We start from the raw sequence: 24,497 nt of genomic DNA, 5'->3' as shown, positions 1-24,497 counted from the left end.
GTGAAATTGATATTTCCTGTCTCTATTTTCACATTACCTAGTTAACCACTTTAAGACCGGGCCTCTTTTTTAGATGTGGTGTTTACAAGTTAAAAACATTTTTTTTTGCTAGAAAATTACTTAGAACCCCTAAACATTATACTTTTTTGTTCTGACACCCTAGAGAATAAAATGGCGGTCGTTGAAATACTTTCTGTCATACCGTATTTGCACAGCAGTCTTACAAGTGCACTTTTTTTTAAAAATACTCTTTTTTTTAAATAAAAAAATAGGACAATAGTAAAGTTAGCCCAATTTTTCTTTTATATTGTGAAAGATAATGTTGCGCCAAGTAAATTGATAACCAACATGTCATGCTTCAAAATTGCGCCCACTCGTGGAATGGCGACAAACTTTTACACTTAAAAATCTCCATAGGCAACATTTAAAACATTCTACATGTTGCATGTTTTGCGCTACAAAGGAGATCAAGGGCTAGAATTATTGCTCTTGCTCTGTCGATCGTGGCGATACCTCACATGCCTGGTTTGAAAACTGTTTTCATATGCAGCACTACTCACTTCTGCATGTGAGCTCAGCAGGAGGCAGGACGGGGCGCGGTTAAAAAAAAAAATTCTATTTATTTTACCTTTTATTTTTTATTTTGACATGGTTTTAAAAAAATTAAAAATAAATTGTGTCACTTTTATTCCTATTACAAGGAATGTAAACATCCCTTGTAATAGAAAAAAAGGATGACAGGACCTCCTAAATATGAGATCTGGGGTCAAAAAGACCTCAAATCTCATATTTACACTAAAATGCAATAAAAAAAATAACTAAATAAATTTTTTCATATAAAAAGATGAAAAAAATGGCCCTTTAAGAGTTATGGGCAGAAGTGATGTTTTGACGTTGCTTCCGCCCTGCAGTGTCATGGAGACGGATGGGGGCCATGTATTCACCTCCATGCACAGCCACAGGAAGGATCCAATCGCCTCCGACGCTGCCGACGGCTTCGGTAAGCGGCGGAGGGCAGCGGATCGCGGCAGGAGGGGGGGCCTCTCCCGCCGCCGATAAAAGTGATCTTGCGGCGAGTCCGCCATAGAGACCACTTTTATCTTGTACCAGACCGCCAGCCGAACACAGGGATACTGGGGTTATGGCAGCTAGCTGCTGCCATAACGATATCCGTCCTCAAAGTAGGTACATACATCGGCGCGCGGCGGTCCAGAAGTGGTTGAATACGTTTAAAAAGACCATCAAGTTCAGATTCCTCCCTTGTGACAATATGTTGACATTTTCATTGTTTTGTATTTGATGTCACCTGTCATGTGGATTTAAAAGAACAAGATGGATCAAATTTTATGTTAGTTCGAAAGAAAATGTGAATCCCCTTTTTGGGTAGATTAGCTAAAATTTACAAATTAATTGTTCAGTTGTTTTGAGTACATTTATTAACTCATCAGTATTTTACTTTAGTAGTGCCAAGGCAGGATTACCTTGAGCATATGATTTCCACTGACAGGGGAGATCAGTGTTCATATGGATTTAAACTTGCTCTTCTCCAGATTTCATATGGCATATCATCTTGAGTTTTGGTTATGTGAGCATTACTTGAGCGAGATTTATAAGAGTTGTTGGTCCTGGAAAGAGAAGTATTTTAGCTGTTCTTGAACTGCTATGAGCTCATAGAGTTGACTTTATAGCTGGGCAAATAAAAGTATGCACAAGCTTTTCTCAATTCACGACAAAGGCTTACAATATACCCTGCAAATAAATGTAAAAATTTACTGTGTTAATGACATAACAAACTCCACAGGGAGTTTAATTTAATAACCTTCAAAAACACACGAAGGAGACCAGCTGGACAAGCCCCTGTCCAATATCTATAAGGCACTTCTTCCATCAGTCCATTTTAGTCTGGAGAGTTTATACTCTGCATGGCAGGGAGATTATCCAGAACTGGACACGGTGGACTGGGAGGATGACTGGGAGTACTCCTTTTTACAATCAATTGCATTTTGAGACCGTCTTATTCAGTATAATTGGCTCCATCGCATTTATTTAACTTCTCTAAAAATTAGTACAATCTATCCCAGGGCTTCTGGCCAATGTTGGAAGTGTGGCAGCAATAATGCAGACTTACGGCATGCTATGGTCCTACCCCAATTTTCAATCTTTCTGGGTACAGTAATTCGGTTCATAACTTCTCTAACCACTATCACACTCCCCAAAACAGTCTCGGTCTGTTTACTGGGATTGGTGGTTCCCTTGGCACACCGCGTGGCAACCAGAACCCTACTAGGGTTACTATTGTTCTATGCTCGAAAAGCAATTATTTTAAGATGGAAATGCTCCTTAAATTTTTGGAAGTCCTTAGTTAATGCAGCTCTACCTCTATACAAAGCAACTTAACTTTCCTGTTGATGCCCTAGTAAATCTGACAAAATTTGGAACATATGGCTAGAATCTCCAACCACATATGCTGAACAATGATGGGTGGTTGGGTGGGAAGTGACTTATATACCTCTATAAATCAGACATTTAGATAATTATCTTTTATTAAAGTTCTGCTAGATTAAGACTATGCATGTATTTTCCAGTACACCTAATGCACTCTGTTCTTGTTTTGGAAAAGATTAATTCCATTGCTATAACACAATATTTGTAAGAGCGAGCAGCAATGACTGGATGAACTCTTTTTTTATGCAGATTTCAACCTTGCAGGGTTCATTGTAGTATTTGTGTTTTTCTCTTTTTCTTTTTGATTGATTTGCGGTCTTTGATCCAGGGAAAGCCCAAAGACTCTGTACTGTACAACTTTTTCAGAAAACCAATAAAAAGTATTTTGAAAAAAATAACTTAACATTGTAGCAAGATTCAAGTCACATATATTGGGGGTCTGTTTATCGATCTGTTTTATCTACGATTCACACAACTTTACCCAAGATTCATACATTTTTAAATTAAGACTCAATTAGAAAAATGTTTGAATCTGTGACGAAAATGTTATTAAGCTCAGGTAAAACATTGAACAATAGACCCCTTAGCATGTATAAAAATAACATGTATGTATGTTTACCCTCTTCTTTTAGGCAGTGACAGTAAAGGAAGCCATTGCAAACAAAACAAAGCACATTCGGAGAAGCTTGAGCACACCCAACATGCACAATGTAAGTAACGCCACTTTGCCTTCCTTTGCATTTAGTTTGTAGTATATTAATTTAATATTTTTGAAAACAGAGAAGAACCGCGCTCTTATACTACTCAAACTTCCCACGTGATCCCAATGTTCAAACCAATGAACCGTATTGGATAAAAATAAAAAATATATGGAAATAAAGTGCACAAAGTGTAATTAAATAATCATAGTGAGCAAAATTATCATTCACCAAACCATACTAATATAAATTACATTTTAAGCTTGCATATTAATAATCCCAAAGATAAAAATGCATAAAAAAAAAAAGTGAATCAAAGGAAAGTCCTCCTTAATTACTAAATATATCCTTATGTGATAGTCCTCAAAAAAGCTTGTGAAATCAATTATAAGCAGAAACAACACCACGTGTCAATAATAGTGTCCAAAATATTCTGAGTTCTTGCTTCGTAGATCGTGGAACAAAGCGTAGTGCACCACCACCAAACATCAAAATTGGCTCCTTACCAGATGTCAAACAAATATTCGCACATCAAAAGGATTAGATCCTGCTATACATGCTCCACAGTCCTGCAGAACTCCACCCTCTTCCAAGGTCATGGTATAGAGAGGCTCCCCATATGAACAGATTACCAAATTCACCATAAAAGGGAGAAAAAAGCGCTCCAATAGTGTAAAATTGCTTTTTTTTATTGTAAAACTCAAACTAAAAAGGCACACTTACAATACAGTAGTGAGATTAGGCATGAACGAGTGGAAAGCGTCGGCCGTACGCTGATATCCACGGGTCTCTCCTTCTCCAACTGGTACAGTTTCTCTAGGCAGTAAACAGCGTGTCACAGAGAAACTGTACCAGTTGGAGAAGGAGAGATCCGTGGATATCAGCGTACGGCCGACGCTTTCCACTCGTTCATGCCTAATCTCACTACTGTATTGTAAGTGTGCCTTTTTAGTTTGAGTTTTACAATAAAAAAAAAGCAATTTTACACTATTGGAGCGCTTTTTTCTCCCTTTTATGGTGAATTTGGTAATCTGTTCATATGGGGAGCCTCTCTATACCATGACCTTGGAAGAGGGTGGAGTTCTGCAGGACTGAGGAGCATGTATAGCAGGATCTAATCCTTTGGATGTGCGAATATTTGTTTGACATCTGGTAAGGAGCCAATTTTGATGTTTGGTGGTGGTGCACTACGCTTTGTTCCACGATCTACGAAGCAAGAACTCAGAATATTTTGGACACTATTATTGACACGTGGTGTTGTTTCTGCTTATAATTGTTTTTTTGAGGACTATCACATAAGGATATATTAAGCGGGAGTCCACCGGGACTCCGCGTTTTTTTTTTTTTTTTTTTAAAAGCCAGCAGCTACAAATACTGCAGCTGCTGACTTTTAAATAGTGACACTTACCTGTCCAGCGCGCCCGCGATGTCGGCACCCGAAGCCGATCGCTCGCTCGTCTGACGGGTCCTGCCGCCATCTTGGGTATGGGAATCAGGAAATGGAGCCTTTCGGCTTCATTTCCCGGTTCCCTACTGCGCATGCGCGAGCCGCGCGGCACAATCCGGACGGTCCCCGCTGCCTCTGGGAGCTGTGTGTTTCCCAGCAGGCAGCGGGGCACTTGCTGAAGGGGGCGGGCGCTTGCGGAAAGGGGCGTAACGTACGCCCCTTTCCGCAGAGAGCTAGCCCGGAAGTGGGTGCAGTTACCTGGATTATCCAGGTAACTGCACCCCCCTCCCCCCTGAAAGGTGCCGATCGTGGCACCGGAGGGGGGGGGGGATTCCGATGAGCGGAGGTCCATTTTAGGGTGGACCTCCGCTTTAAGGAGGACTTTCCTTTGATTCACTTTTTTTTTTTCTTTATGCATTTTTATCTTTGGGATTATTAATATGCAAGCTTAAAATGTAATTCATATTAGTATGGTTTGGTGAATGATAATTTTGCTCACTATGATTATTTAATTACACTTTGTGCACTTTATTTCCATATATTTTTTATTTTTATCCAATACGGTTCATTGGTTTGAACATTGGGATCACGTGGGAAGTTTGAGTAGTATAAGAGCGCGGTTCTTCTCTGTTTTCAAAAATTCTTTTATATATAATTTTTTGGGTTATATAACAGAACTGCAGCATTCTCACAGGATTTAAAATTTTCCTGCATTTATAGTTTGTAGCGCGATTTTTTCCTTGTTTTTATATTAATTTAATAGTTTGGCATAGGAAATGTTTTGAATGTGTTCATAAATAATATGACTTCAATCAAGAACAGTAATTTAAAACATCAATATACATTTTCTTAGAAATGCTCATAAACATGAACATGTATTTCATATTCATGTGTGTGTTTTGTCATTTTAATTTTTTTTTTTTTTTTTTTTTAAGGTTTCTTCTAGCCGCCTGGATTTGTCTGGCTTTGAAGAAGATGACAAGGTAAATAAGATTGTTCTGGACAGAAGTATAAGGTTATAATGAATATTTTGAAGATAATCGTTCTTCATAAATTTAGGCCAAAATGGTCATCGGTTGTGGACACATCGGGTTACAAATTGCGCCGGAGTGCGGCCCATAACGCAATCCTGGGAAGACGTCATACGATGTCCTCCCAGGATACCAGGGCTCTCACTCGGCCATCATATTACAAATGGCTGGGCGGGAAGAGATTAAATAACAGATTCTTAGAGAAAGTCTAAGCCTATTTAGTGCCAACATCCTGAGTTACATAGTATTGGAAAAAAAACTGTATTGCTGTAGTTTAGTGGTACTTCAGATATACATGTAGTGGGCATAACCCTTTGTAGGGCGGCCTTGACTTACTGGGCTTACCGGTTACCTCCGCTTGGCTTGTTCTTCCACGTCTAGGGGTTGCCAGGGTTGATACCCAACAACTTGAACACTGACACAAATAAAGTCCTTTTTGAGCGGGTATTGTTGCAGTGATAACATCCAATAACACAGTCTCTCATGGGAACAGAGGGCATGGGTGAAGAACTCAGGTACCTTGAACTGCAGGTCTAACAAAGTCTCTAATTCCACCCAGAGAGTAGCCACTCGCAGCTGGGTACTTCAAGGCTGAACAGATCTCTAGCCAGAGATCATGGCAGTCAGCACGTTGATTCAAACTTGGAGCAATCCTATGAACGTGTACAGGTTGCAACTAAGAGTGAACAGGAACCTTTTTCCTCAGTACCTGGAACGTCCTTGGTCTCCTTAATAGTACTGGAAAAAGCGTGGATTCGTCAATGTCCTTCCCAAATCAGTAACCAGGCACTTCTCAGGATGCCGCTTGTTGGCCCTCCTCCGAAGAGTCCTCCCCCGGTCACTTCCATGAGCTGCGGTGCCCCTCCAAGCCGAGAGCACACCCGGACATCTTAAATCCTCCCTCAGTTACTGCACCTTGGACCAGCCGGTTCCGAGACTCGGGAACAGACGGATCCCTACCCCAGACCAGACGGGTCTATTGCGGGTAACTAACAGGAACATGTTGCGGGATGTCGGACACCCCGTGACCGGGACCCCTCACGGGGCTACCCCGGTCCTGGAAAAAGAACAGACCACACAGGCCTCACAAACTCCTCTCCCTAAACACGTAACCCCAACATCTTAAGTACCCCCTCCCAGACTCCTAAGCAAGGCTCGGCACTCCCGCTGATTGGCTCAGAGAAGGCTGATACCCAAAACGTCCAACCAGGTCTGGTTCTGGCCTGTCATGTGCATCTCACCACACACCAAGCAGAACTTCTAACATAGCCCAGCTAAACTGATGTCAAAGTCAACCTACATAATTAACCCTCAGAACCCCTACTGTTCTGAGGCAAAAACTAAATTTACACCTGTGTGACACTTTAGCCAAAATGTCACCCGCTACATACAGTAGTACAGAACTTTTTTTTTTTTAATTTACTTTTAAAAATGTTGTTCTGCCTAAAACCAGTTAGGAAAATTCATTAAAAATCAGGGGTCGAAAACAGAACCACGTTGTATATTACACATAAATCGATGCATCACATTCCTCTTCAGCTCATTGGGAAGCTAACTTGTTTAACAGTGACAAGGAAAATATGTGAATCCATTGGAAGTAAGACCCCTTTCACACTAAAAATAGCGCCTGCAAAGCACCTTGAAAAAGCCGCCGCTGTCTCTCCAATGTGAAAGTCCCGAGGGCTTTCGCACTGGAGCGGTGTGCTGGCAGGACACAAAAAAAAGTTCTGCTACCAGCATCTTTGGAGCGGTGAAGGAACGGTGTATACACTGCTCCTTCACCGCTCCTGCCCATTGAAATCAATGGGGCAGCGCGGCTATACCGCCAGCATAGCGCTGCTTTGCAGTGCTTTGCAGTGATTTTAACCCTTTCGCGGCTGGTTTTTAACCCTAAATATCACCGCAAAATTGGCGGTAAAGCACCGCCCGCTAAAAAAATCAGTGCTTTACAGCTGACGTAGCCACCGTCCCAGTGTGAAAGGGGCTTAACTGGTTTTCTGCAGTAATTTGCAAAAAATGTGATCTGATCCTCATCCTAAACAATCAACAAGCACAGTGTGCATATGCTGATAAAACACAAACAATTCTAATTCCTTGTGTCTTTATTGAACACACCCATTAAACATTCACAGTGCTGAAGGAAAAAGTCAAGTAAACCCATAGTCTAATTACGTCAATAAAAAATGAGTTTGGAGGTGTGGTTTGGAGCTACTTTGATTGATAAAAGAGACAAACATTTTAAGATTTAACCATGCCACACAAAAAGGAGCTCTCCAAAGACATATGATCAAGAGTAGCTGATCTGCATGAGGCTGGAAGTAAGCAATCAGCCGAGGTGATGCCCAAGGCACAAAGCAGAATCCTCAATGGACGAATGAAGAACCTAAAAAATAAACTGCTAAAGGCTCAAAGACATCACTGGAACTGGCAAAAATTCCTGTTCATGAGTCTGCCATATGTAAGTCGTTGGGCAAACAGGGTGTCTTTGGCAGAACACCACAGAGGAAGCTGTTGCTCCCAAAAAAAAAAACATTGCATGCCTGAAGCTTGCCAAAGAGAACCTTGACAGACTGCAGCTCTACTGAGAAAATATTTTGTGGACTGAAGAAACAAAAATTGTATTGTTTAGGAGGAAAACTCAAAAATAAGTAGGGCGCAAAAAGGACACAGCTTACTGACATCAAAATATCATCCCAACGGTGAAGGGTAGAGGGAACATGATGATTTGGGCTTGCTTTGCTGTCTCAGGGCCTATACCACTTGCCATTCTCAAAAATATTCTACAAAAGAATGTCAGGGTGGCTGTTTGCCAGCCAAAGCTTAGGAAAAGTTGAGTGATGCAGCAGAACAATGACCCTAAGCATCAGAATAAATCCACCACAAAAAAATTTGCCTTTTGCAGTGGCCCAGTCAGAGCCCAGACCTTAACCCTATAGAAAGTCATTCACACCAGACTTCCTACAAATGTGTCTTAGCTGAAGCAAAAATTCCCCCTGAACATTGTGCAGGTCTGTTTCAGAGCTACTAAAAACACTTGCTTCAAGTCATTGCTGCCAAAAGAGGTTCGACCAGCTATTAACACCAAGAGATCACTTATTGTTTAATGGGTGTGTTCAATAAAGACACAAGACATAAGAATTGTGTGTTATCAGCTTAAGCACATTGTTTTGGTCTCATTTGGGGCTTAGGTGAGGATCAGATCACATTTTATGGCAAATTGCTACAGAAAAACAGTTAATTCCAAGGGGTTCACATATCTTTTCTTGCCACTGTAAACAATCTGATTTATCAGGCATTATTAGGAGGATATAGCGTTCTGGTGCCCAAAATCAAAGCTCTGGCAGAAAGAGCCCAGGTGCCTTATAGGGTGTGCAGGTTGCATAAACACAGAAGTCCCAACTCTAAGGCATCCTTGCCATCACCCCTATATGCCAAAGAGCATGAGGGTCATGTCCTGGTGAAGCAGACTGTTGATCTGGTAAATGCATTGTTACCTTTTTTGGCAACTCTTCTTGAAAACTTCAAGGATGTAATACAGCACATGTAAAGATTTTGTTTATATAAATGAGCTTTCGGGAAAATTTGGGCCTACTTGAAAAACTGTGGGTAATAGTGACATATTTATGTATGTGCAATATACAAAATGGTTCTGTTTTTAACTTTTGAATTTTCTCCACTGGTTTTAAAAGGAGAATTTTTTAAATCTATGTAGTACCACTAAAGTCCTGCGTTAGTCTTTTTTGCTAATGCTAAATTTAAAGGAATGGTAATATATGCTCTTGTATATAGACAGTCCAAAAATAAAACTAACTGAAAAAAAAAAAAAAAGATTGCTGCAGTGGCCCGACATATAGTTTGTATACAAAGAATAAACTGACAGGCATATCTTGAAATGATAGAACTGCATTAAGTTTTAACATTAGGTTAAAATACTTTTAACCAGGTTTTTGCTAGTAAAAAAATGAATGCATGATGAGGTAGAGACTCAAGCTTTACTAGTGATGATAAATGAATAGCATATGGGTAACAGAGGATAATGAACTGAACACTAATGAAAAGCAAAATGATTGGCTGCATGCTAACATTGGTATGTTTAAACAGGGATGGTCAGAAAACCAGCTAGATGTGTCTGACTACTCTTCCAGCTATAAAGATGTATCAGGCTGTGGGCGTCAGCTTACTGAATCTCCTAGAAGAAGCAATGGTGGAGGTATGCTTTTTGTTGTATGTTTCATTACAGTCTTTGCAACCCGTGTTTAAATTGGGGAGATCACGCAAAAATTTAACCTTGTACTAATATGGTTAAGTTAGACAGCAGTTTTATTATGTGAATGGTTAGTTACTTTGAAAAGAGATAGATGTGATAGGCCTGTATCACTGCAACAGTGCCTGTGATTCTCAAAGGAGAAGTACAGCCAAAACTTGTTTGGCTGTACTTCTCCTGTGAATCACAGGAGTGCAGATCCTTTTGCACTCCTATGACCTGTGTTTCAGCAGACAGCAGTCTGAAGCCCACGGTCAGCTGACCTCACATATGGTCGGGATCCATCCACATGCCTGGACCGGCACCCGGCTCAGCCTCTCATCAAGCCACTGAGAGCCTGAGGCGGGTGATTCTGCCACCTCCACTGCCCATCGCTCCCAGTGAGTGTGGGGGGGGGGGCAGAGCAGAGAGCCCCTCTCTGCTCAGGGAGCACTGATATCCGAGTGGTCAGTGTTGTTTGATAGCTCGGTTCTCAGCCTTAGAGCCAGTAAGGGGCAGATGCAGCATTGGACCGATGGTGCAGCCACCTACAGTGATGGGAAAAAGAGAGTGCTCCTAATCTCAGCTCATTAATTGTATAGAAGACACCTGGGAGCCAGAAATCTTGCTGATTGATAGGTGATCAGATACTTATTTCACTCATTAAAATGCAAACCAATTTAAAACTTTTTTGAAATGTGTTTTTCTGGATATTTTTGTTATTCTGTCTCTCACTGTTAAAATAAACTTACCATCAAAATTATAGACTGATCATTTCTTTTTCTGTGGGCAAACCTACAAAATCAGCAGGGGATCAAATACCCTTTTCCCTCACTGTAGGCAAGTGTAATTAAAAAAAAAAGATATATATATATTTTTTTTTTTTAATTCCCATACTTCTCTAATAGTCATCTTTTATCTTCATTTATTTGATAGCCTTTACATTTCAGATCCTTGAAGTCTAATTTTCTAGCCCATGTTTAAAAATCTTGAAAGCTTTCCAGATTTTTCTCTTATCTATTTATTTTTTTTTCTCTTTAGGTGGAACCCCAGAAAGTCCACAAGCCTTAGTGACAGGTTCATTCAAAACTTTTTCACCGCAGCCACCAAAATTTTTTAAGCCGTTAATGCCTGTGAAAGAGGAACATAAAAGAAAAACCCCTATTGAAACTCAGCCATTGCTTGGTCAAGAGGTACAGACACAAAATACATCTTTTAATTATTTGACAGTTTCTGGTGTTTTTAAAATGGAAATAAAACCTTATTTTCCTTTTTCTGCTGAGCATGGTGCCATCTCTAGCCTCTGTTTATATCTGCAGTGGCAATGGTGCTGCATACATGACTAGCCATGGCACTACCCTTTGAGGACGAGATCGGTTGACAGCTGACATAAGCACACTGACATTGTGACCATTATCGCCAGAGGCATGCCATGAAATTTAACATACACTGCAAATGCACTAGTAGACAGTAAATGTAAATGAAGGCTGCAGAAAACATTGGTATGTTTGCTTAAAGATTTAGTAAGATTTACTGAACTTTTCTAAAGCCAGCCATAGACTGTTCAAATCCCTGCTGAACTGGCCAAGATTTAAACCATCGATTGATTAACTTTGGTAAAACCAGCCTGCCAGATTTAACATGAGATGATCGCTAGCGGCTGTTATAGCTGCTAGCAATAATCTCTGTGTTCTCCCAGCTGGGACAGCTTCCTCTGCCCCCACCAGGAGAACATAATGGTTTGGCGGGAGAGATTCCCCTGTCAACACTATCTGTGGTTGCAGGAAAAAAATGTGCTCCGTCTATGGCCGGCTTCACTTGAGCTTTCTTTTGGGAAACAGTTTAACTGTTGGGTTCAGTTCCACTTTAACAAATTAAAATGGTATTTGACTGAATATTTCTTATATATTGAGGTAACATACTTGAAATATGATGCCTGCTGCCATTAGAGGTCTTGCATGTTCCATCTGGATAAAACAATTCATTCTTTTGCTTGACAGTCTTGAGTTTTGATGGCTCAAACGGTTCAGGAGTCTACAAAAAGTATGTGATATGGGCAAATCTCTGTATCATCGGGATGGTTCTCAACATCCTTTGGTTAGTTACAACAAGATCTATTTCATCTCAATCTTTGATTTAATAATGGGGGTGTTATTTGTACATGTAAAAATTTTTTTCTGAAGGCAGTATTGAAGAGGTATGTTGAATGAAGTCCAGATCCAGCCTGTTTAGGACCTATTCAGACTTGTATTAGTATTATTATTATTATTATTATACAGGATTTATATAGCGCCAATAGTTTGCACAGCGCTTAAGAAAATAAAGGAAGACATTACAGTTACATTACAATTTGGTAATTCAATAATGCCCTATTAATGCATGTTACTGCAATGCACCTGATGTGTGTGTGATGCATTGCAATTCCATTGATTGTGAATACCACCCCAAAAGGAATCTGCAGTGCATCACATAGCATGCATTGTGGTGAATTGCGTTAATAAAAAAAAAATCTTAAAGTAAAACCTGTTAACACACCGCAGTGAATCGGAATAGGCCCTTTAATTGCGTGTTTCAATCACTGGGAAGCAACCTACATTCAATACAGTTGATTTTAGGCTTTTTCATATTAGACATACAGTATGTGTGCAAACAGGTTCCATAAGGTGAACTGTAAGGTATCCATACACCGTAGTATTCAGCCAATTTTAACTTTTGTTTGCCACCAAATAGTTTCTAATAACACTGCAAAATGGCTGAAATTGCTTGAAACCTGCTATGCATGCTAACATATTGCTTTCACACTGATCCACAGCAAAAACGCAGTAAAAACACATTCCTTTTTCCTGCGATTTTACCACAATTGTGGTGCGTTTTTCACAGGGCATATGACTCAAAAAGCGCATTCAAAAATGCATTTTTGATGTATGCATTTTTCATCCATTATTGCCATATTTTCAATGCATTTTAGTGGGCACCAAAAATGCAGCAAACAGGATTTTTTTACACCGCAACAGAAGTGCAAGGCCCCATTGTGAACACATACATAGAATTTAAAGGGAAGCATTTTTCTTGAGCTTTTCTGGCACTTTTTTTTTTAACACTGAAGTGCTTCAAGAAGTTCTCAGTATGAAAGCAGTCTAATGCCGCGTACACACGATCAGATTTTACGACGGGAAATGTTGGATGTGAGCTTGTTGGCGTTAAGTCCGACCGTGTGTATGCTCCATCAGACATTTTTTTCGAACAAATGTTGGCTAGCAGGTTCTCAATTTTTTTTCCGATCGTGTGTACACAAGTCCATTGCACAAAAGTCCACACATGCTCGGAATCAAGTAAGAGCCGGAAGTACTTGAGTCTTGTAAAACTAGCTTTCATAATGAAGATATCATGTACGTCTTGTACGTCACTACGTTCGTAATTGTTGGCCAACATTTGTGTGACTGTGTGTAAGTTGACAAGACAAGTTGGAGCCAACATCCTTCGAACAGAAATCCACGGTTTATGTTGTCAGAAAGTTTGATCGTGTATACTTGGCATAAGAGTGGAAGAGACTTCAGTTGGTAAGGCTAATTTTCTTTCTGATTTCTGATTTGGTGGTACTGGCCAGCTGCCTCAGTATTAGGTATACAGATTTTTTTTATTTTATTGCAAGACAACAAGGTAAAGCTTTATTTAAAAAAAAAAAACCATAAAGCACAAAGTGCATATATTATGAGTCCAGCTTTTTTCTTTGATTATGAGGTTTAGTCATTTAAATGAGCACATGCATTCAGTGGAATGCTTACTTGCATGACACATGACACTTAATAGTTATCTTTGCACTGTTTGTTGCATGTATTTTGCACATTCTGTAACAATTTTTTGCATGTTTCACTTATATTTTCAGTTTTTGTTTATACCCTGCATTGTTCACTCACCAGCCATTGTCTGTTTCACATGATGTTTTGTGTTGTGATGTTTTATATGTCTTAACCTTTACAGAGCATGCCTTCACCACTGACAAATAACACTGGCACTGCTGTGCCCTCTGGAGCTAATACCAGCTGCATGCCAGTAGATACCAATATTAGTCATGAAGATACCATTGTAAGTTTGCATTTTTGTTATTGTTCATAATAGGCTCACACGTATTTTAGAATGCTTTGCAGTAATTTTTGTTATCCATTCTATGTTGCTAGAGCTTTTGTCGTATGTGGATAGCACTGCTGTGTCTTGTTCAATTCCCCTAATAATAAAAAGCTATGTACCTGCAACAATTAAAGAATTATGCAGACTACGCTGTGATGATGTGGCTTAAAAATATTGGAGAAATTAAAAAATGTTTCAGACAGTATACCTATTTTACAGAATACCTGATAACATTTATTGAATTAAAGTAATTGTAAAAGATGTGCTAGTAATTGCAGGTGAAATGTATGCATGCATGGCTGTTATTGGCTGCTATGTTTATGCATGTTTTTAACGAGCTAACACGATCTGCTGCCTAAATTAATTCAGCTTTACATAGCCTTAACCTGTATGTCAGTTTACTTATCTATTAAAACTGGATATTATTCTTGTTTGACATGACTAACAGGGTTAACACGTTAACCTAGGTTTACTCATACCTCCCAACAGTCCCTGATTTCGAGGGACTGTCCTTGATTTGGAACAAAGTCCCTCTGTCCCTCTTTCCTTCTCATTTATTTCTCATTTTGGTCTGATCTATATAGTTGTACATACAATGCACTACTTATGTATCAAAAAGTGTTTCCCAGTGCTAAACCTTTCATTCAATTTCTAAATTGCTGCATCTGTAAACTCCAAAAGCTAAAATAATTTTTTTTTGTATAATTCTCCTTTAGGGGAGGGGGAGGGGGGTGTGTTCTTTGCCTACATACTTTTGCTGATAGGTGACCCTCATTCCCATCTCAGAGAGTTGGGAGGTATGGGTTTACTGCTTTCATTCAATCAAATGTTTTACAAGAAAGTATAGTGCATTTTAATAATAATATATTTATTTATTTAATAATAAAATATTATTGAACTTTTTACATGAAAGATATATATGTTTAAAAAAAGTAAGATCAACTCACATTTTGGTGATATATAATGTGCATGGCATAAGTAGCTTGGGCTCCTGTAGTCCAGCTGGGCAGCGGTGGTGGTCAGCAGTTCCCAGCGGCTCCGGTGGTTCCAGAGGCTGAAGATGGTCACACAACAAGCACTTCATCGGTGATGGACGGGAGGCTTGGTCAAGCTCACGTTCGGAGCATGCGTGCTCCTTCATCAGGCATATCCTGATAGATGATATGCCTGATGAAGGAGCACACATGCCCCGAATGCAAGCTCAACCATGCCTCCCATCCATCACCGCTGACGTGCTTGTTGTGTGACCACCTTCAGCCTTGGGAACCATCGGAGCCGCCGGTAACTACTGACCACAACTGCTGCCCAGCTGGACTACAGGAGCCCAAGCTACTTATGCCATGCACATTATATCTCACCAAAAGGTGAGTTGATCTTACTTTTATTAAACATTGAATTTTAACTGACATACTGCACTCAGAGTGGCGTCGCTCCTCTCTCTCTCTCACCCATATCCACAGAGTTACTTCTGCTCTCTACAGCGGGTTGTCCACACTGATACAGACCAGAACCCCTAAACCCTGGTCTGGTCTCAGCAGTGAATGAAATTTGCCTACTGGCACACCTGGACCTTGGAACTATTTCCATATTGCACTAGCTGTGTTTCCAGCACACCATTTTTTTTTTAATATTAATCTCTTCACCAGGCTCTGCACAACCCATTCTGCCCCTTCCTGCCTAGGAAATTTGCCAAGCACAGACACACAAAAAGTGCGATATGATTCTCTGGATTGCATAGAAAGGCTAAGCTGCACTACATCTGCACATCACAAATCAGTGGGCAATGACCAACAACCCACACATATGTAGCGTCTGATGCTATTTAAAAAATGGCAGTGCTTAGACTGCAAGAAAAGGAGTATAAAAACCAAGTTAGTGAGCCATTTTGCTATGTTAATGTGCATTGGCAACATTGTAAAGAATAGCGGTGCTGTTGCCATTTGGAGATAGGATTGTGTAAACAGCTGTTGAAAAAAGATATTAACCTGTAAAGAGAGTACACGGTTTTGAGGGTCAGCTGACTCTAAGAATTGCATTGTGAGAAGGAGTTGGGAAACAGAGCCTGTGTCTATGATAAATGTATTATAAGAGCAGTATGGCCAAAGCTTTTTTGGCCATACTTCTCATGTGAGTCACAGGAGTGCATTTACTTGTGCTCTCCTATGACCCAAAATCATCCGACAGTGGGCTAAAGCCTGCTGTCAGCTGATGTCACAGAGCTTCCCCAGGCTCTGAAAAGATCCTGACCATATTGTCGAGATCTATCCAGAAGTCTGATCAGTAGTGAGCTTAGCCTCTTAGCGAGTGGCTAATTGCTGGAGCCAGCCATTCCTACCCTCTCCCTAGCCCGGTGCCTCAGTGAACACAGACTGACAGTCACCAATCTCTGCTCAGAACTGAGCGATCAGTGGTCATGTGAGCACTCAGTTCTTGGCTTAGAGCCGGCTGGGAAACAGCTTCACCATCAGACCAATGCTGCAGCATGGAGGTGAGTGTGTGTTTGTTTTTTTGTTTTTTAACAACCTTAAACTTTCCATGCTATGTAAACAAGAAACCTTTCTATTGGTTGTAAAAGGGAAGACAAAGGTCATGTCTTGGCATTGCTACATAAATAGGTTAAAAGTAGATAAGGTCATGCATTTACAAACAAAATAAGACCAGCCTTTCCATTCGAATCTATTCGGGGAGTCAAAAATGTTTTAAAAATAAATATTGATATCATTATTTGACTGCACTTATCTCTTTGTCAGTCAGATATTGTGCATGTGTTTCACTTTATATATGGGGACCTTATCAGTAGTCCTAATCTCCTGCAGTTATATATGAGCACCGGTGTCTGGGTGCATCCCTATTGTATGTATTTAAAAAAATCTGAAATTATGGAATTGTTTAGTAACACAAAGAGCAGGGATGTGTAAAGTAACCCATATCATCATCATCCTCTGCCTTCAGTAAACTGGTATCTAATTTGATGTCACTAAGTACTGTCTTTTGCTGATCATTGTTGCACATTGCACTGCACTGTTAAGTAAGCCTGAAAACTTTGCATGATAACTTTGTGTTAAATAATGCTCATTCCCCACATAACCAGCATGCTTTATGATATAATCATTAATACATCTGCTTCTGGAGGTGGCGGTAAAAGCACAGGCTATTGGTTGCCATTCAACTGGAAAGTTCACTTGATGCTCTCCTTATCTCTAGGTCTGAGAGGTCCCAGATACCGTACACAAGGCTCCCAGGAGGTGAAGTCAGTTTAGTAGCTATGGTTGAGATGTTACAATCTTTTATAAGCAAATGACTCGGCATTCTATATGCTTATTGCATGAGTTTATCTGACAGTAATTTAGGCTTTGGTTAGATGAAATAGTTGTGCAGCCTTACTGAAATATTCTTTGTTTTTTTATAGACGGTTCTGTCATTTCATCTTTGTGCTTAGCTGCTTCCTGAAATTCAGCTGGAACATTAAAGGAAGCATGCCATAAGTGAAATATGTGTATTTACCATGTCATTGTTGACCACTTTCTGAGAAATCTAATTAGGCAACTTTAACCACTTCAATATAGGGCAATTAAACACCTTCCTGCTCAGACCAATTTTGAGCTTTCAGCGCTGTCGCACTTTGAATGACAATTGCGCAGTCATGCTACGCTGTACCCAAATGACATTTTTATCATTTTTTCCCCACAAATAGTGCTTTCTTTTGGTGGTATTTGATCACCTCTATAGTTTTTATTTTTTGCTAAACAAATAAAAAAATACTGACAATTTTGAAAAAAAATATGTTTTTTTGTTTCAGTTTCAAAACTTTGTAAATAAGTAAGTTTTCTCCTTCACTGGTGGGCACTGATGGGGCTACACTGATGGGCACTGATAAGGCAGCACTGATGGGCACCAATGAAGTGGCACTGATGAGGTGGCATTTATGGACACTGATATGTTGCACTGATGGGCACTGATAGGCGGCACTGATGGGCGAAACGGATGGGCACTGATAGGTGGCACAAATTGGCACTGATAGCTGGCACGGCTTGGCATGGATGGGCAGCATGGATGGGTATGGATAGACGGTACAGATGGGCATGAATAGGTGGCACAGATGGGCATGGATAGGCGGCACAGATGGGCATGGATGGGCACTGATAGGTGGCACAGATGGGCACTGATAGGTGGCACAGGTGGGCACTGATAGGCGGCGTTGTATTACATTATACTATACTAATGGATGCCAATCAGTGCCAAACAATAATGCATGCCAATCAGTGATACCCATTGTGGGCACTGATTGGCATCCATTATGGGCACTGATTGGCATCCATTGTGGGCACTGACTGGCATCCCTGGTGGTCTAGGGAGGATTACCTTGTGCTGGGCATCCCTGGTGGTCTGGTGGCGTCCCTGGCAGTCCAGTGTGAGCATCCTCGGGGGGGGCTGCGCTGATAATCGATCAGCACAGACCCCCCCCCTGTCAGAGGAGCAGCCGATCGGCTCTCCTTTACTCGCGTCTGACAGGTGCGAGTGAGGAAAAGCCGATCACCGGCTTTTCCTATTTACACTGTGATCAGCCGTGATTGGACACGGCTGATCACGTGGTAAAGAGTCTCCGTCAGACTGACACCCCGCAAAATCCGGATCACGTCATATGACGTCCGGTCAGGATTTTGAAACCACTATGCCGCCGTGTATCTGCTATAGGGCGGGCGGCAAGTGGTTAATGCTAAAATGTTAAAGAGGAAGTAAACCCTGATGAGTTTACTTCCTCTTTCATTCCCTGCAAAGGTAAAGCATAATGGACTACTATGCATCGCATAGTAGTCCATTATGTGTCACTTACCTGACACAGGAGCCAGCGATGTCACCGCTGTCCCCTGTAGTCCGGCGCATCCATCTTCTCGGTGGGTCTTCGCTGCTCCACCACTGTCATTCGGCGAAGCCGCAATGACGTCACACCTGCGCATGCGCACGGGAGCCGCCACGTGCGGCATATTCGTCATTGACGGTGCCGTGCTCATTGCGCCTGCGCGCCGCTGTCTATGGCGCATGCGCCATAGACAGCAGTGCCTGTCTTTCGTCAAATATCTCCTAAACCGTGTAGGTTTAGGAGATTTCTCTTGGACCTACAGGTAAGCCTTAAGATATACCTTACAACCACTTTAAGATATAATATTTTGAGTAACTGACTTGGAACAAGTATCAATAAAAGGGTTTCTGATTTTTTTTGGACACTCATTTACTGCATGCTTGTTCTTGGTGTATGGCTCAGATGTAGTAAAGTCAGACACAGACAGGCAACTAGAGGTTTGAGAAAAGATCAGCAATGACACCCCAGATTCCTCCAATAACAGGTATGTTTTCAAATGGCTTCATTTGAGAAAGGGGAAATCTAGTGTAGATACAAAGCAGAACTTTTTTTTTTTTAAGTAGTTTTACATTTTAAGAACATAAATGTGTATACAAGTTAACTTGAAAGGTTAAAAGGAAAATACTTTTGAATAATGGAGGTTATACAAGAAAAAGGAAAATCATCCTCCTGAAGTAGTGTTAAATGTTAACATACATGTTGTCTGTTATTCTGACAGGATTCAGAAGAAGAAGACCTGGAACTAGATGAAGGAGCTATCAAAAAAGAGACCAGTTTAACTACTTTCAGGCCTTATGTGCCAGAGGAGTTTGCAGACTTTAGTGTTTACAACGCTAGCCTGGAAAGCAGGGAATGGATAACCTCAAAAACAGACTTTGCTTGTTCGTTTTCTTTGGATAAAGAAGTTTCTCGAAGTCCTACCACTAGCAGTGTTACAAGTGGCTATTTTTCCCATAGTGCTTCCAATGCTACACTGTCTGACATTGTGGTTCCTTCTAGTGAAAGCATGGACCAATTAATGCCTCAGGGCAGGGATATAGAAACTCATGAACCTACAGGACAACAGTTAGCACAGAACTGCAAATCTTGTGCACATAAAGCGTTGAAGGATGGAAATTGTACAGAAAATACCACTAGCTTATCTGCTTTTACAGAAAAAAGTGCCTTTAATAAAGTGCCCTATTGCACTACTGAAAATGCTGCTGCAATGTGTAGAAGTGTATCCTCTTCCTCTGTGGATAGTAACAAAGAAACTTTTGTCAAGTTTTTCCCCTGTGAAGTTGCTGTGGAACATACTTGTGATATTTTGGAAGACCACTCGTTTACAGAATTTATGGGGGTAGAAGATGGGAAAGATTTTGAGCATCCAGAGGATTTACCTACTTGCTCATCTAACGGGGAAAAGGATAGTGTGGTGTTTGTAGACTTTGGTTCTGTTATGTCAGATCTCTCATATAAAATGTCACAGGAGAGTGTCTCAGAACAATGTGATCAAAGCTCAGTCTGCCTTGAAGAACCTGCCTTATTTAACAAAACTCAACCTGAAAGTGATATGCTTGCACGGAACCATCTGAATGTTTCAGATGACTTAGAAGACGGTGCTTCTGAATCATCATGCTACTTTTCTTTAGGTGACCAGGTATGCATTGGGGACAACAAGTTTGGAACAGTACGATATATTGGTGCAGTCGATTTCTCATGTGGAGTATGGATTGGAGTTGAACTCCATGTCCAGTTAGGTAAGTAAATCCTGTGGTAACAAAAGATGAAATAGTATTTCTGGTGCTAATGTTAACCGTTTTTTTAGGTGCCAAAAAAGTCTTGCAGGCATAGCTGTGTCTATAGGGTTATAGAATTATTATTATTATTATAATACAGTATTTTTATAGCATCAACAATTTGCACAACTCTTTACAACATGAAGTCAGTCAGTACAATTACAATGCAATTCAATACAGGAGGAATCAGAGGGCCCTACTCATTAGTGCTTACAATGTAGGAGGGAGGGTCAAGTGATACAAAAGGTAATGGCTGTGAGGGATGAACTGATGGAGAAAGTAAAAGTACAATTGTTAGGTAGGGGTAGAATAGGTTTCTCTGAAGAAGAAAAAAGTTTCTGTACTGTAATAGAAAAAGATTCTCATGAATAAAATAAATATTAATAATTTGCACTAATCAGTTTAAAGCCCAATGCCCGGCACACTTTATATTTCAATTTGGATAGGGTAGACAAGGGTAAGACCTTGAGAGTCTGTACAGCAAACTTTTGAGAATAATTTGCAGAGCTTTCAGCAAGCTATCCTTCAGCTTCAGTTTGGGAATGTTAAAGCTGAAGTTTAGCCATGAAAATTTTTACAAAATGATATTTGGCCCAGCTTGGACCAATGTAAGTGTGTGCCATGCCTGTGGAAACTTCAAATCACCTTAAGAGGCACTTCTACTACAGTGAAGTGATCTGTGCTAGCTTCCCGGTCCCGTGCCCAGCTGCTGCCTTTGTAAACAGTGGGGGACATCCACTCGGCACAGGAGCCATTAAGAGGACACTTTATATTTAATTTAAAAATGCTAAGTGTTTTCTAACTAGGCAAGGGTGGAGATAATGTCACCACCCTGTCTCTCTACCTCATCAAATCTGAGAATGCTTTGCAAAGCGTTCCCTTAAAGCGGAGGTCCACCCTAAAGTGGACCTTCCGCTCATCGGAACCCTCCCCCCCTCCGGTGCCACAATCGGCACCTTTCAGGGGGGAGGGGGGTGCAGTTACCTGGATAATCCAGGTAACTGCACCCACTTCCGGGACAGCTCTCTGCGGAAAGGGGCGTAACTTACGCCCCTTACCGCAAGTGCCCGCCCCTTCCCGCAAGTGCCCCGCTGCCTGCTGGGAAACACACAGCTCCCAGAGGCAGCGGGGAGCGTCCTTATTGCGCAGCGCAATTCGCGCATGCGCAGTAGGGAACCGGGAAATGAAGCCGAAAGGCTCCATTTCCTGATTCCCATACCCAAGATGGCGGCGGCAGGACCCGACAGACGACCTAGCGATCGGCTTCGGGTGCCGACATCGCGGGCGCGCTGGACAGGTAAGTGTCACTATTTTAAAAGTCAGCAGCTGCAGTATTTGTAGCTGCTGGCTTTTAAAAAAAAAAAAAAACGCGGAGTCCCGGTGGACTCCCGCTTTAATGGCACGTGTGCAGAGCAAGTGACCTGTGTTCAATAAGCAACAGGGCAACCACTTGACACAGGACTTGGAAGCTAGTGGAGATCACTGTTTTGGTGCCTACAGTGATTTCCATTTTCCACAGGGAGCCTACAGGTATGGCACATACAAACTTACATTGGTCCAAGTTGGACCAATGTAACTATGTAAAAATTGCCATACCTTTTCAGTGGCTTTTCCGGTCTCTGCCACCCACGGGTATGGCCTGGGAGCTATGTGTCCTTATTACCAGGAGTCGGTGCAGATGGCCATCGCTCGTTCTTGCGAGATTCGCAAAAGTGATTTGCGGAAGTGGCGCAAATCTCTTCGTTGCTATCACAACGGAGCGGGCACTTCCGACGCCGCCGCTCGTTGTAATGGCAAAGTGGAAGTTTACAACGCTCATACTGAGCATGGGCGGGAACACGCAGTGCATGCTGGTAACTCAGCATCACCGTATCCAGGAACTGTATGCTTGTGGGCTTCACATGCCCACAAGCAAGATGAAAACTGGCAGTAAGAAATTTTAAAACTACGTATTTCAAGAAACCGGACACCGGGGGATATATCTGACAAAACAAGTGAGTGTTACATTGAAATGATATAAACTTAAGAATTGTTTAAAAAAAAATAAAAAATCCAATTGTCCTTGGAACTCCGCTTTAAGGTCTCTGTCTAACATTCACAAACTGGAACTGAGTTCTTTGGTTTCACACTTATGCGAATTTGATGCGGTTTTCCCTGCATCCAATTCTCATTACAGGAGTGTGTGCCCGGCTCTCAATAGAGCCGGTTCACACAGATCCGGCGCGGTCGCAGTCTGCACTTGGTAAAGGAGCAAGTACGTCCTTGGCTCCAAATCAGGTGCAAATTCAGGCAAAAATTCAGACCTGATTCGCACCTGAATCAGTAAACAGGGATGCACCAGACCCCCTGCTGTGAGCCACGGCCGCAGCAAGTGTGAACCCAGCCTAAAGTCTTCAACTAAGCTGTCCAAACTTGGCAAAAACTGCAAATTCGTTCCAAAAGCCTGCTCTACACACTGCTCTTGTACAAGCTGAAGCTCATGAAAGCATGGCTTTAGAATTTCCTGTTTGTGTACCTATCGGAGATTTTCCCTCACTTCCAGTCAGAATAATTTGAAATTAGACTTTGAAAATATAACAATACTCTTTGCGCTCAAATAAAAGATATAAAACTTTGTAAATCTTTAGCACATCTCATAAAAATATCCTTTCTGTTTAAGGTAAACACGATGGCACAGTAAAAGGCAAAGAATACTTCCGATGCAAACCCAAATATGGAGTGTTCGTCCGCCCCAATCGTTTAACTAAAGCACTTGTTTCAACAAAAAAAGACAAGAGCAACACTTTAAGGCCTCAGATATGTAACCCAGACAAGCGAAAAGGTTCCTTCACGAAAGGGTCTCCTGCAACCAGGACACGAGATACAGCCCAGTATTCATCTGGAAACGAAGCGGCGTCAGCTTTTTCCAGAAAACAAGAGAACAGGAAGTCCTGGATCAACTAAGATGCAATAATTGCACTTGTGTATAAACTGATATGGATTGGTTAAAAAAGAAAGCTATTTTTTGTACAGCTGTACAGTTTTAATTTGTTTTCCTGAAATGTTTACTTGGTTTGGTCATATTGTTCTAACAGTTTCTTTTTTTTAAACAAGAGCTCTTAAATTAGATGGTCTGCCTTATAGGCAGGTTGTTGCTGCACATTTAAAGCACAACTGAAAGTGATTATGTAGATAGGTGGCAGGTACAGGCCTATTAAATGATGGCAGGGAGGAAGGGGGGTGCTATATTTTAAAGGAAATAAAATATTTTATTCCAAACAGATAAATAAACTAAATATACATATTTGCAAAAATGCACCATATGCTGTTTCTTTTTTTACCAAAGAGTTTAGAGGTGGATTCATTATAACGAATAGCGCTACATGTTGGAATTTAGCTTACCACTTTACTAGGAGTTAGAACATTAATGGACTTGGATTTGGATCACAATGAGAGCAGTGTAAAGATCTTATCGCATTATGGCCATGATGCATTAACACAGTTATTGTTTTGCACACCAGGAGCCTCCGTGTGTGTTCTTGAATGAGAAAGTGTCACATTATTTCCCACAAATAGGAGTTCTGAAAGGGCTTTTCAAGCTTAGGAGTTAACTGACTTATTACTACTTTGGGTCTGGGTTAATGACAGACCAGGCATCATCCAGATTGGCTGGGCCTTGAGCAGATACAGCCTCAGTAGTTACACAAGACACTATAGTCTTTCTTCATGTGGCAACAAAGTCATGAATAGAGATGAGCAAACTGATTTGATTAGCTTGAGGTCCAACCTGGATTGAGCTACTGTTTTGATAGCCAGTAGTCCACTAGATGTTTTGTTGGCTAAGGCCGGCCATAGAAGGTTTGGATCTTGGCCGGTTCAGCAGGAGC

General features: G+C 41.1%; 1 protein-coding gene across 9 annotated transcripts in view; it reads left to right on the top strand.

Annotated features, from left to right (window-relative positions):
• KIF13A (kinesin family member 13A) overlaps positions 1-23,924 on the top strand; it is a 292,610-nt gene extending 268,686 nt beyond the window's left edge. For 3 of the 9 annotated variants that reach the window (XM_077492247.1, XM_077492245.1, XM_077492244.1), the window contains 7 exons: positions 3,082-3,155; positions 5,526-5,573; positions 9,723-9,831; positions 10,906-11,057; positions 13,846-13,950; positions 19,572-20,592; positions 23,291-23,924. In XM_077492247.1, coding sequence (XP_077348373.1) covers positions 3,082-3,155; positions 5,526-5,573; positions 9,723-9,831; positions 10,906-11,057; positions 13,846-13,950; positions 19,572-20,592; positions 23,291-23,574 — 1,793 coding nt within the window. In that variant the 3' untranslated portion in view covers positions 23,575-23,924. Of the gene's footprint in view, positions 1-3,081; positions 3,156-5,525; positions 5,574-9,722; positions 9,832-10,905; positions 11,058-13,845; positions 13,951-17,196; positions 17,243-19,571; positions 20,593-23,290 lie in introns of those variants that run through there. The other 6 variants (XM_077492249.1, XM_077492248.1, XM_077492246.1 and 3 more) reach the window with 4 other exon arrangements.
• The last annotated feature ends 573 nt before the right edge of the window (positions 23,925-24,497 follow it).

The sequence above is a fragment of the Lithobates pipiens genome, unplaced genomic scaffold (genome assembly GCF_037356315.1).
Source record: "Lithobates pipiens isolate NorthernLeopardFrog02 unplaced genomic scaffold, aLitPip1_a1.2 Scaffold_19, whole genome shotgun sequence".
Lineage (NCBI taxonomy): Eukaryota > Metazoa > Chordata > Amphibia > Anura > Ranidae > Lithobates > Lithobates pipiens.
Note: the sequence above shows the minus strand (reverse complement) of the source record. Positions and strands in the feature narration are given on the sequence as shown.